This window comes from Cavia porcellus, unplaced genomic scaffold (genome assembly GCF_034190915.1).
Source record: "Cavia porcellus strain 051 isolate PalLab524CR breed Dunkin Hartley unplaced genomic scaffold, mCavPor4.1 scaffold_3, whole genome shotgun sequence".
In the NCBI taxonomy this organism is placed as follows: Eukaryota; Metazoa; Chordata; class Mammalia; order Rodentia; family Caviidae; genus Cavia; species Cavia porcellus.
The window spans coordinates 97,682,145-97,696,688 of NW_026947486.1; the positions used below are offsets into that span (position 1 = coordinate 97,682,145).

The 14,544-nt window shown below is 40.0% G+C and overlaps 1 protein-coding gene across 1 annotated transcript in view; it reads left to right on the forward strand.

Annotated features, from left to right (window-relative positions):
- The first annotated feature begins 526 nt into the window (after positions 1 to 526).
- The window catches only part of Hprt1 (hypoxanthine phosphoribosyltransferase 1), a 42,166-nt gene continuing 28,148 nt past the window's right edge, over positions 527 to 14,544 (forward strand). The window contains exons 1-2 of the mRNA XM_003462671.5: positions 527 to 750; positions 11,932 to 12,038. Coding sequence (XP_003462719.2) covers positions 724 to 750; positions 11,932 to 12,038 — 134 coding nt within the window. The 5' untranslated portion in view covers positions 527 to 723. The remainder of the gene's footprint in view (positions 751 to 11,931; positions 12,039 to 14,544) is intronic.

Here is a 14,544-nt window from a genome sequence, read left to right on the forward strand (position 1 = left end):
TAAAGGTCAGTAATAGCAAGATCCCCATTTATTGCATTCGCTCCGCTCGGATTTGTACCCTGATCTGGCTGCCTCTAGCGCCAGGTCTCCGTTCTCCTCCTGAGGAGGGGGCGCCTGGCTCCCAGGGCACAAGGTGACTGGGTCCTGAGGAACTGGCTCCCAGGTTAGGACCCCAGGGAAAATGCTGGTGGAGGTGGGTTTGGGAATTTGAGAGCCCGCTAAACAGGAGGCGGAGATAAACAGGCGCGGAAGCGACCCTGAGAAGCCTCTGCCCGTTCCAGAAGAAAACTCTAAGGGCCACAGCCGCCTCTGGAGTCGGGACGCCGCGGCTGACAGAGACACGCGAGAGAGCGCGGGCACCGGCGGGGCGGGGCGGGAGCGAGGCGAGGGCGGGGGCGGGGCAGGGCGTGCTCCCCTGCGCGGGCACAAGGGCCCAGGCGGGGCGGCGGGGGGGCAAGGCTGCGGAGGGCGGGGCTGGGCGGGGCGTGCTCCCCTGAGCAGGGCGAGGGCGCCGGCGTGGGCGGAGCGAAGGCGCCGGTGTGGGCGTGGAGGGGCGTGGCCAGGGTGCCTGAGGGTGTGAAGCAGGCGCTCAGTGAGGGCGGGGCGGGGCGTGCTCCCCTGCGCGGGGTGGTGCAAGCGGTATCGCCTCTGCCGGCTTTTCTACCCTGCGCCAGCTTCCTTCTCCGCAGACTATCGTCGTCCTGCTCGCCGTTCGGCTCGGTTATGGCGACTCGGAGCCCCAGCGTCGTGGTGAGCAGTTTGGCTCCTAGCCCAGCCCAGCCTAGTCCAATAAGGCGAGCCGGAGCCGGGCCCTGAAGCTTGTGGTCCGTGTTGGCCACGGGGGACTGGGGAACCCCGGAGGACCGGGCCGGTCATGGGTTCCCTGGTTTGGCCCTACGTCACACGAGGGTGGCATGGAGGACGCAATGGCGGGGTTCAGGGTGGACCTGTCCGGGACAGCCCTGGGAGAGAGGGCTGCGTGAGGGCAGAGCCGGTGGAAATGGCGCTGTGGTTGACTTGTGCGGCTGGCGAGCCTGCCATGAGGAGAGGCCGTGGGTTGCCTGGCGGCGGTGGGGGGAGGAGACGTGGGAGCTTCGGTCCGGAGCGGCCTTTCCCTAGAAGTTGGGGGTTGGCGGGTGCCCTCGGGGCACCTGGTGCAAGGACTATCGGCACCGGGAATGACCGCACGGGAGGGCACATGGGAAACAGGGCTTTGCATTTAGTTCTGCAGATGCTATAATTCAGGTTTGTGGGAATGCGCATTGGCCCTTTGGATGCGCGCAACCACCTAGGTAGCCATAACCATGCCTACGTTACAGGCGAAGAAACTAATCAAAAGACGGAGCGTTTCCCCATCGCCCCAAAGCAGGCCTTGAATTCAGATATGCTGGAACCTGGATTCTATGCACTTTGCTGCAGGGAGTTTAAAAAAAAATGCGAATCTGGTGCTTTCCAGGACGTTCTTACTACAGTCAACCTCTGATGCTTTGCCTCCACCCTCATTGATTTTGTTTTCCTTGAATGAGCTAAGGTGCCCCCCTCCTCTTACTTGCTAAAATAGCCAGCGTCTCCGCTCATCCCCTCCCCTCAGTTAAATGCCTTAACCTGCTTTAATATGGTCATGGTCATTGTTGATTCAGCAACGGACTGATTACTTGTGGATTGTCTCTTTCGCTTTAACAAATACATTTTTTGTTGTGCTGGAAACCCAAGGGCTTGTTCACAGTAAAAAAGTGCTGTACCACTGAGCTCCACTCCCATCCCTTTAACAAACTTTACAAGGATAGGAGTCACCAATTGTAAATTCAGCGCATAGCACAGTGCTTGGCAAGTAAGAAGTTTTCTTTTCTTTTTTCTTTTTTTTTGTCTTTTTTTTTTTTTGAGACAGGCCTTCACTATGCAGTTCAGGCTGACCTTGAAATCACTTTGTAGCCCAGGCTCACTTTGAACTTGCAGCAATCCTCCTGCCTCAGCCTCCTGTGCACTGGGATTACAGTCGTTGGCCACCAAGCCCAGCCAGAAGTTTCCTGCTTGTTATTTTAGTTGGTTAGTTTTTTCATATGGGGAGGGGCCCCATTATTGTTGCATAGACTGGGCTCAAACTCATGAGCTCAGAGTGACCTCCTACTTAAGCCTTGTGAGTGGTGCTACAAGCATGGGGTATCAAACCAGACAGGAAGATTTCAGTAATGGTTTGTGGAATGAGTAGTTACTTGGGCCCTAAGGAAAAAAAAAACATTCTATTTCATGTAAGGCATTGTGGCTTCATGCGAAGGGATGTGTTCTTTCCGAAGTCTGACAGGGAATCTCACTTGCTTGGGCTGTGTTATTAGCTTTTTGGCCTCTCTGGGCTCCTATTGCTAGTACTATATCTGAAGTACTGGTTACTACTGGTTACTGGTTACTGGTTACAGTCTGTGTGAATGCACAGCCAACTCTTGCACTGTCCCTGACTAGGAATAGTAATAATAACTATTATTGTGTTTACATACATAGTTTTGGAAACAACTTTTTTATTTTAAAGAGAAAAAAATAAAAAATTAACAATGAAGTAGTTTCAAAACAGGTTAGTAGGACAGTTACAATAATTAATACATTGCATATCGTTGTCTTTGTAGTAGTTATTCAGAGTAAAAGGTATAGGCATGATACCTTGTCCTAACAATATAAGCACAAATCTTTCTTTTCAGTGAACTAAGAGAAACTAGCTGTATAACTGTCTTAACTGTTTGGTGTACACATATATTTTTTTTTCCTTTTTCCCTTTCTTCTTTTCCCCTTTCCCCCATCACAGTTTGTCTTTTCTTTTGAACAGTTTCTCTAGACCATACTCATAAATGATATGTCAGACCCATATATGTAAACATCCTATTGTCTCCCTAATGTGAGAAACTGAACGAGTAAATAAGATGCAAAATGTGCAATAGATATTATGAACTGGGAAGAAACTGCTCAAAACAACCTTTAACAGTGATGTGATCATTACAATTCTATAGAATGCTCTGAAGCCTCAAAGAGATAAACAGACTTCTCTAAATCACAAAGTTACTAAGAAGAGAAAGAAAGGCTGGGCTGTAGCTTGATGATAGAGTATATGCCTAGCTTGCCTAGGACCTGGGTTCAGTAAGAGCATGCAGGGCAGGGGATAAATTTGAAAAAGGAAGAGTTCTAATTTAAACCTACGTCTCTTGCCAGAGGCTGTGCAATTAAGCAATGTATGGGGGTCCTCAGCAAATAATGGCTTTTATTTTTATTCATTAGCTCAGGAAGTTAGGTAGATACTTTTAGCTTTGGATGAATGATTCTTATCCCAGTATACAGTGAATTAGATATTACTAGAACTGACTGATACTGGTTTTAACATTTAGAAGTTCATTGTATTTTTTAGTTTGCAAGTTCTAGTTTCCTTTTAAAAAATTTCATTCTTGGGGCTGGGGATTTAGCTCAGTGGCATAAGCGCCTGCCTTGCAAGCAGGCAGTCGTGAGTTCGATCCCTGGTACTAATAAGAAAGAAAAAGACATTAAAAAAAATTCATTCCCTTAAATTATCCACGTGTTAGAAATGACACTTAATAATGCTTAGTTCCTTTTTTCTTTTTCCAATTTTTTGAGATGGTCTCACTATGTAGTTCAGTCCAGCTTTGAACCCACAAGATCCTCCTGCCTCAGCCTCCAGGGTGCTAGGCTTACAAGCATGTGCCACCATGCCCACATCTAGTTACTGTTCTGAGCCCTTTAAAGATATTATCTAACTTGGTCTTATTTTGTGTGGTTCATAGGGGTTAGGTAACCTGCTTAGGATCACTAAATAATGCCACTACTATTTGAACCTAAGTTATCTGGCCCAGATTCAGCTCTAAATTTTTTTTTTTTGAGGTGCTAAGGATCTAACTCAACAACTCCTGCAAGTGCTTTACCACTGAACTGTGAATCTCTAAATTAGGAATGACAATAGTAGATTTTTAAGAATACAAATACTATATTTTAGGCATTGAGTGCTTTGCAGAAATTATTTAATGTAAATGCCTTAAAGTTATATAATAGGTACCCTAGTGGGCATATATAAACTGACTAGTTTGACTTTAGAGTGTAGATAGGTGAAGTAATTTGCCCTAGATCACTTTGCTAAAATTAGCCCCAGATCTGCCTGATTCAACCCATGCTGCTTGTAACTTTTAGAAAAATTCTTCTGGATTTTTCTAATTTAATGTGAATCATTGGATATTCTTTAGGTGGATGTATCTGGTAAATTTTAGGATGATAGTGCAGAAATGTAATACTGTACTAACTGAACTTAAATCTTACCGTGCTAATGATGTGTGTGTGTGTGTGTGTGTGTGTGTGTGCCCCTACTAGGGATCAAACCCAGAGCCTTGCACATGCTAAGCACATATCTCAAGCCACCTGAGAGTGATTTTTTTTTTTTTTTGATACTGGGGATCAAACTCGTGACCTTGTGCTTTCCAGGCAGGCACTTGTGCCGTTGAACTAAACCCCCAGCCCACCTGCTAGTGATTTTTATAAACTTAGTAAAATGGTACATTTTTTGACTAGCAGCACATCATTGTTATGAACAGGATTTAAACTGATAGTTCTCTGTAGGTGCAGATAACATTTCTTTTTTGTTGGGATTTGGTTTGATTGTTTTAGATAGTTTTCCTATATACTCCAGACTGACCTTGAACTCAACATTTTCCTGCCTCAGCCTCCCAAGTGCTAGGATTACAGGCATGCATCATCACTACCAAAATTACTCTTTTTGACCACCAAGAAATGGAGCAGTTCCGTTTAGAGGTTTCTATGAACTCAGTACTCTTGTTATGTGTACTACAGATCTGTCTTAATTATTTCTATCCATTGTTTGTGTCTGAGTTTGCAGTAAGTGGAGAAAGGACCAAACAGATCAGCAGACAAGAGTCTTTTATTTGTAAAGATTTTTTTGTTTTGGTACGAGGGCTTGAACTCATGGCCTCATGCATGCCAAGCAGGCACTTATGCCACTGAGCTAAATCCCTGATGTGATGATGTTTTTAATTTAATCTTCATTGTTTTAACAAAGTCTGGCTATGTCACCCATATAGGCATCTAACTCCTAACTCAAATGATCTTCCTGCCTCAATCTCTTGAGTATTTGCAACTAAAGAATTGCAATCCCATGCTCTGTGGAATTTTCTTTTAGTTATCTTTACTTGAGCGGGCAGTAAATGGGCCGTGTCATTTTCCCCCTTACAGGGAAGGGATGCCGGAGGTGTGCTTGCGTATTCTTTTACATTTCTGTACTTTTATGTGTAGTCACATATACCATATAGATTAGCAGTCATTACCATTAATATTAATATTGAGACTCAATTGTTATTTTGCTGCCAGTAGTTATTAAATTACTAACATTTAAAATAATGTGTACTGATAAAAATTCAAAGAAACATGTCAGATTGCTGTGATACTGCCACTGTACTCATCTTTGAGCTTCAGAGGATTGATAGGTATAATGTTTCTTGTCCACACGAACATGTCTATTTTTCCACTGTGTGTATAATAAAAGATCAATTCATTTCCTTGCACTTGCAGTAGTTAGGAGCCCACTTGCCTAGAGTGGGTAAAAATTTATCCTTAGGTGAATAGTTTATCTGATTTTAATTTTTTTCCATACTGGAGATTGAATCTGCGAGTGCTCTACCACTAATGTATCCGCAGCCTCCACCCCACTATTTTTTGGAGACAGGGTCTTACTATGTAGTTCAGGCTGTCCTGAAACTCATGGTGATCTTCCTGAACTCAGCCTCCCAAGTGCTAGGATTATAGGTATGCGCCACCCCCTGGCTCCCCAGTTTTTTTTTTTTTTTTTGATTTTTATTTTGAGACAGGGTTTTGCTAACATGCTCAGATGTGACTCAAACTTGTAGTCCTCCTGCCTCAGCCTCCCTAAGTGTTAGGATTACAGGACTGTCTCTGATTTTAATTCTTAAAATAGCTTTAATCCTTAAAAGGAATTTTGAACCCTTAGAAGTTGTATATGTAATTTATTTTTAAGACTGATTTAAAATTGAAGATGAACATATTACTAGCTTAAATTATTTTCCCATTTAGGAATATCTGCTTCAGTAAATACAATTTTGCTTTTATGATATTCAGAGTTAATACAGATTATCCCAAAGGGACATCTTATTATCTACTTTGATTTCTTTTTTTGGTAATTTTAATGTATATGAATTATAAAAGGTAAAATATGCCACTTAGTAATTTTTTTCCATTCTAGAAGCTTAGAAATATTAGTATTCACTAAGAATAAAAACAAATGCATTTATGTTATTAATACATCTTTTAATTTACCTAGTTCATTTTGAGTCACTTCCCTGTTTCTATTTTGTCTTGTTTGAACTCATGAATGGTATCATTTTTGGCAACAAATTTAAGCATTGCTAGTCACAGATAGTATATTGATGTTGCAAGGATTTTATTAGCTTAGAATAATTTCCTTATTGCAATTTTAGATAACATATTTTTATAATATAGAGTTCCAGGTTGGAAAGTAAAATTATTTCTGCCATATGATGGCAGAAAGTGTTTATTTGATTCTACACAAAAATTATAAAAGTAGCCAGGCACTGTGATACACACCTGTAATGCCAGCATTTGGGAGACTGAGCAGGAAGATTAAAAGTTTGAAGCCAGGCTAGGCTATGTAGTACAATACCATCTCAAAACTACTTCCATCCCATTCCTCAAAAGTAGAAGAGTGCCTATGTAGATTTGCTCAGACTCAGAGCCTTACACATACTAAGCACATACAATACCAATGAGCTATACCTCAAGCCACCTACTGGTGAGTTTTATAGAATTAGTAAAATAGTGCTTCCCCCGCCCTCACAATAACATGTCATTGTTATGAACAGTGTCTAAACTAATAGTAGTCTGTAGTGTAGACCAAAACTACTCTTTTTTATTTTGATTTGGTTTGATTTTTTGAGACAGGTTACTGGCTGTTAACGGTTTATGTCTACATGTCCTCCCAAAGCCTCATGTGGTCATTGGTGGGGCTTTTCCAGAGGTGACTGGATCTATTGTGTGTGACTGGTATTAAGGATGTCTAATTACTAATTAGTCCAATGATGGTTTGGTGTTACCCTAAGTGTGGATAATGAGAAGGCCTCCCATGGGTGTGAGCGCTACCTACCTAAAGTTGTGTAGCCTTGATATAATATAAGGAACAGAAAGAGGGCTGCTGTTGTGCTGCTGTTGTTGGACGCTTACTGATTTCGCTGCATTCTTTTTTTATTTTTGGTACTGGGAATCAAACTCATGACCTCACATTTGCCAGGCAGGCGCTGTGCCACTAAGCTATATCCCCAGCCAGTTTTGCTACATTCTACCTGTCCATGGACTGTTTCTCCTCTGCCATGCCACCCTGCCTTGGAGCCAGTTGATTATGGACTGAAACGACTGCAAAGTGTAAACTAAATAAATCTTTGTTCCTTTAACTTTGGATGTCAGGTATTTAATCTCAGCAACAAGAAAAGTAACTAAGGGGCTGGGCATTTAGCTCAGTGGTGTTAGTGCCTGCCAGGCAAGTGCAAGGTCATGGGTTTGGTACCTGGTACAAAAACACAAACAAAAAACCCTCCAAAAACCCAAAAGTAACTAAGACACCGGGGAACCATAGATTTTAGGTTTAACCTTAGTATAACTGTGTTTGATAATTTACATTTTTGTGGGCTTGTCAAATTAGATTTTGGTACAGATTCTGAATTTATTGTGGCAGAAACAGTATCAGGAGTCAAGGGATGATATAATTGTGGCAGAAGCCATGAGTAATTAGAAGAAAAGAGTGAGTCAGCTTCAGGGCAGTCATTTTGGTACTCTGGATCTTCTTGATTTTTAAAGCAGTACGAAATAGTACACTTTAATTCTCATCAGGTTATAGCAAATATTCCCTGATAAGCAGGATATGAGTGTTTATTGTACTATCTTATAAAACTGAATAAGGTCTATTTTCCTAAAATTTTAGCTGTTTCATTTTATAAAACATACAAAAGCAGTATTTGCTTGATAAATATTCTTGGAATATTTCTGTACCTGACTCAAATGTCCTATATCCATTTTCTGAGTAGAAAATGTGTTCAGATATAAACATGAAGTAAATTTTTAGCAGTATATTAGAACCTAAAAGATCTGGTATAATATTTTCCTCAAAGAATGTAGTATTTCCTCTTTTAAAAGTATATTGGATTCTGCAGGCTGCGGAGTACAAGAGGCTGACCTGATGTCTTAGCCTCTTTTCTAACCCACAATTTAAAGCTTGAGATGTTTATTTTGGCTCACATTTACAGTCCATCATTAGCTAGTCCCAAGGCAGGATGCCTTGGGAAAGGGGCATAGTGGAGAAGCTGTTCATGTCATGGCAGCAAGGAAACAGAAAGTCAAGGAGGAACTGGGGGCCCCAGGTCATGAACACAGTGGCCCACCTCTTCCAATGAGTCCCATCTTTTAATATCAAGTCAGCTATAAGCCCCCACCATCTAATCACCTTCCAAAAGCACCCACCTGCCTGCCATACGAGCACATGAGGTTCTTGGAGGACTTGTAGATATAAATCATAAAATTTTACCCCTGACTTCCAAAAAACTCATGCACATCCCTTTATGCAAAATACATTTAGTCCATGTCTAAAATTTGCCAAAGTAGGGTCTGAGGATTTAGCTCAGCGGCATAAGCACCTGCCTTGCAAGCAGGCGGTCGTGAGTTCGATCCCTGGTACCGATAAAAAGGAAAAAGACAAAAAAAAAAAAAATTTGCCAAAGTTCTAATAGTTTTGGCATTGCTGAAAAGTCCCAAGTTTAGAGTGTCCTCTGAGTCTTAAGGCAAACTGTTAGCAGTGAGCCCTTGCAAAAATCTGAAAGAAAGTTAAACTCTGCCAATGTACATTGGCACAGTAAACATTCCCTGCAAAAGGGAGATGTGGAGGGTAGAAACCAGTAGGTTGGGGTTGGGGATTTAGCTCAGCAGCTTAAGTGCCTGCCTGGCAAGCTCAAGGTCATGAGTTTGATCCCTGGTACCAAAAAAAAAAAAAAAAAAAAAAAAAAAAACCCAAAAGGAGCCCAGTGGATCCAGAGTAAGACTGAAATCCAGTACGCTGAGCATTAAACTCCATAGCACTATTTCCACATCCAGGCCAAGTTATATTGAGATGTGAACTTGAAAGGATTTGGGAATCCTGCCTTTACAGCATTATGTGCATTAGTGGCCCTCATGGCTTTTTCTTGGGCTGGATTTGCTTGCTCCTTGCAGCTTCTTTCAGACTTTGCACATTCCTGGTTTCTCCAACTTCCTGGGGCCTCCACTGCATCCACAGCTGTATGTACTGCCTTCCCAGGCCGCACTACCTGGCTTCCAGGCCTTTTCTTAGATCATTGTGGATGTCTTCCTAACCTCACAACTCTTGCAATACTGAATGCCTGTAAAACTATTGCCATGTGGATGATGCCAAGGTTTGCTACCTGTTCTGACAGTAGCCAAGCCCTTTTAAACCATGCCTACAGGGGTCTCTGAGTCCCTGGATATAATTTTGAGCCTTTGAAAAGTGAAGCCTTGCTGATACTTGACATGTCCTTAAGCCACTTTTAAAATGTGACTCTATGGGCTGGGGATTTACCTTAGTAGTACAAGTGCCTGCCTGGCAAGTACAAATTTATGAGTTTGACCTCTGGTACCAAAGTAAATAAATAAGTAAGTAAGTAAAATGCTTTTTTCTTTTCTTTTTTTTTTTTTTTGGTCTTTTTCCTTTTTATTGGTACTGGGGATCGAACTCACGACTGCCTGCTTGCAAGGCAGGCGCTTATGCCGCTGAGCTAAATCCCCAGCCCCTAAAATGCTTTTTTCACCAACCAAGTTCTTTTCTGTTCCATCTTTGCAAGTGTCTTATTTCTGGCAAAACTGCAAAGATTTTACACGTGCTTTTTTGCTCTTGGTTTTCAGTATAAACCTGGCTAAAAGCTCCCAATAGTATCTATGTGATATCCCCAACATTAGGTTGCTTTGAAATTTACTTCTTTTTTTTTTTTTTTTTTTTTTTTTTTGGTCTTTTTCGTTTTTATCGGTACCAGGGATCGAACTCATGACTGCCTGCTTGCAAGGCAGGCGCTTATGCCACTGAGCTAAACCCCCAGCCCCTGAAATTTACTTCTTATTTAGTCTGCTGCCCTTAGTCTTTCACAAAGTCTCAGGATGAGAGCAAAATGTAGAAAAATTTTCTGTAGAGCATAACACACGTGACCTAGAGTCCAACTGCCAATAGAGTTCTTCCCAACTGAAAACTTCTGAGCCAAGTCTATGCAATCTGTATGTCTGCATTCTAGTCTTCTGATTAGATTCTCCCTCAAACTCAGCTTACTGCATTCTAGGGCTCCTTCTCCAGCTAGCATCTTTAAGCCTTTCTAAACTCATCCAGTGATCTTCTTCCAAAAGCTTCTAAACAGCATGGTCAAGTAGTGTAACCGTAATGATCTCATTTTCCTGATAAATCTTAGCTTTCTCATTGCTAGACACAGTACTCAACACTTACAGTTCATAGGAGGAAAGGTTTACTTAGGTTTATGTTTACAGTCTATGGTCACTTGATTTCAAACAGGACAACATGACAGGAGGGGCATAACATAGGAATAGCTGATTATGTGTGTCATGGTGGTAGAGAAGCAAAAAGTCAAAGAAGGAGCTCGAAGGAGATAAAACCTTTCAGTGATCCATTTCTTCTGACCAGGCCAAACCTCTTATATAGAGCAAGTCAGCTATAATGCTGTTACAAACCAGTCACCTTCCAAAGGTCTCACCTATGATTGTATGAAGGTGTGAGGGGAAAATCTAGGTACCTGACAATACCTAAAATTCTATCGAAATCCCAAATCAAAACAGAGTTTAAGGAACTGAACAAAAGAAAATGTGAAATGCAAATTTTTCAGCAGTAGAAACCTCAAAATATAACTGAATTCTGTGAATAATATAAGCCATATATATGTATATACATATATATATGGCTTATATGTATCATATGTGGCTTATATATATCATATATGTAAGCCATATATATATATATATATATATATATATATATATATATATATAACTTATTGAAAGTCAAACAACTAGTCCTTAAGTACCCAATATAGAGCTAATGTAGTACTGATTATTGAACATGGGACCTTAGACCTTACAGGTGCTGTACCACTGAGCTATACTTCTAGCCCTTTTTAAAACTGATTTTTGAGACAGAATATCCTAGAATTATAGGCATGTACCACCACACCTGGCTTCATTTTTCTTTTTTGGTGATTTTTTTCCTACTGTAAAATAAGAGTGGCTATTTGGATTGGGGATGGGATACAGCAGTTTTTGTTATTTTGTGTATTTTAACTTTAATGAAATTAGAGTATATTTATATTTTAAAGTAAAGTTTCAAGCATACTTAAAAAGGGAATAATATTTAGTTTTTTCTGAGGTAGAGTCTTACCATGTTGTCCAGGCTAGCTTCTAACTTGCAATCCTGTCTCACTTAGCCTCTTGAGTAGCTTGGATTACACTTATGCACCACCACACAGCTGGAATAGTATAATGAAATGCCACATGCTCATCACTTACATTTAAAATATTATCAGCAGTTTGTCACATATTCATACCTCTTTAAAAGTTTTCCTTTTCTCTTCATGACCTAAAGGAAATTGTAAATCATATTATTCTACTTGCACATTCTCAATTATTGTTCTGTAAGATATATGATTTTCCTAGATGGCTATAATTTATTATATCTACAAAGTTAATAGCTCTTGATGTCATCTCATATCTAAATTTCTCTGGCTAACTAAATTTAATCATATAAGAAGTCTCATCAAACATTTATACCCCATAATGCTCTCATTTGAAACCGCTATATTTCTTTTTCAGATTAGTGACGATGAACCAGGCTATGACCTAGATTTATTTTGTATTCCTCATCATTACATTGAAGATTTGGAAAAGGTGTTTATCCCTCATGGACTAATTATGGACAGGTGAGTAAGATGTCTAGTTGAAGTCTTAAAATATTTTTGTCTTGTATTAAATTCAAGTACCAGCAAGTGTGGAGTGGTTGACGTGAAATTAGGCCTGCTTGTTAAATACTAAATGTTTTCTGTTTTTAAAGTTCACTTCACACAAAACAGAAACAGAGGAGACCTTAGTAATTACCCAGTATAAGGCATGGCATGGTGGGAATCGATAGCGACTAGCACGAAGTGGAAACGCTGAGGGAAGCTGGGAGGAGGAACTCGTCAGAATCTTTGGTTTTGCTTTCGTGAGAATGGTAATGAGTTCAGGCTGAATCTCATGAAAGCAAGACCAGGCTTTGATATTTTTATTAGTTAAGTTTATGGATATCATTTAGGCATCTATATGATCAGTTCAACATAGGGAATTTGTACGTGTACAAGATATAACTTGACTGGGGCTGGGGAATTAGCTCAGTGGTATAAGTGCCTGCCTTGCAAGCAGGCAGTCGTGAGTTCGATCCCTGGTACTGATAAAAAGGAAAAAGAAAAAAAAAAAAAAAAAAAAAAAAAAAAAAAAAAAAAAAAAAAAAAAAAAAAAAAAACATATAACTTGACTCTTTTTTTCCCACTCCACTCCACTCTATTCAGTTTCTTTTCCCCTCCTTATTTACAAAACCTTTGTTTCCATTCTTTCCTACTTTTCCCACTCTCTTCTTTTCTATTCCTTCCTTTTCCCCTGCCCCCTCTCTCGTTCCCCTTCCCATCTGAAAATTTCCTTCCTATTTCACAATATCTATTATATATTGTGGTCCTCATTTACACTTTGTTTCTCACACCACAGAAACAATGTGATATTTACACATGTGTGTCCGATTTTATTTCACTTAAGACTATGGTCTCAAGGTTCATCCACTTACCTAGAACTGTCTCAAGTTTATCCTTTTTTACGGCAAAGTAGCACTACATTGTATAAAAAAACCACATCTTCTTTGTCCATTCATCAGTTGATGGGCGTCTGGGCTCTTTCAAAGACTTACCTATTACAAATTGTGCTGCTATAAACATGGGCGTGCATATATCACTGTAGTGTGATGCATTTAATTCTTTCAGGAAGATACCAAGAAGGGCAATGGCTGGGTCAAGTAGAACCTCTAGTTTTACGTTTTGAGGAATATCTACAGATTTCCACAGTGCTTGCAGCAGTCTACACTCCCATCAACAGTGGAGGGTTCATTTTTCCCAACAGTCCCACCAGCATTTGTTATTGGTTGATTTCTTGATAACAGATATTCTTTCTGGAGTGAGTTAGAATCTCAGCATTGCTTTAATTTGCATTTCTTAAATAACCATGGTGTTGAACATTTTTTCGTATATTTGTTTGCTGTTTTGACTTCTTCCCCTCAAAAGTCTCCGTTCATTTCAGATGCCCATTTTTGGATTGAGTCTTTAAATTTAGAGGTCGAGGGTTTTTTGAGTTCTTTATACATTCTAGATAACAACCTTTTGTCTGAGAAACAGCAAAAATTTTTCCCATTTTTTGAGTTGTCTCTTCACTTTGATGATGATTTCTTTTGCTGTGTAAAAAATCTGTTTTAACAAGATCAGATCCCTTATTGATTCTTTGCAGTTTTTCCCATGTGATCAGTGTTTTGTTCATAAAATCTTTGCCTACACCTATGTTTTCAAGAGTAACCTATTTTATTTTCCAGCAGATTTAGTGTTTGTTTCAGTATTTAGAAGGAGAATCTCAAGTTTGAGGCCAGCTTGACTAGATAACAAGATCCTGTCTCAAAAAACAAACCACCAAATCTGTATTTCTTTAATAAATTTCAGTATTATATGATTGTACGTATCCATTTGTTAAAATAGTATATATTTGTACATTTACAAATTATAAATGTGCACAACTGGTGTCTAGGAAGGAAATATGTACAGGAGCCTGACAGAACTTTTGCAGTCCTATGAGAGAAATTTAAAGTGGTGAACATACATGTCAGGAAAAAAGACAAAGCTCAAAAAAAAAAAAAAACTTAATGTTGAACCTCAAACTTCTAGAAAAAGAAGAGCCAATCAAGCTCCTATGAGGAAGTAAATTACAAAAATCAGAGCAGAGCTGGGGATTTAGCCCAGCGGCATAAGCACCTGCCTTACAAGCGTGAGGTCGTGAGTTTGATCTCCGGTACCAAAAAAAAAAAAAAAAAAGATCAGAGCAGAAATTAATGCAATAAGGGCTAGGGATTTAGCTCAGTGGTGTAAGCGCCTGCCTGACAAGCATGAGGTCCTGAGTTCGATCCCAAGTACTACAAAAATAAATAAATAAAAGAAAAAGAAATTAAAGCAATGGAGACTAAGAAAACAATACAAAGAATCAATGAATCAAAGAGTTGTTTCTTTGAACGATTAAATAAAATTAACAAACCCTTAGCCAAACTTATCAAAAAAAAAAAACAGGAAAGAAAAGACTGAAATCCATGCAATTAGGAATGAAGAGGGTGAAATCATGAGAGATCCTGCAGAAATCCCGTAGGGC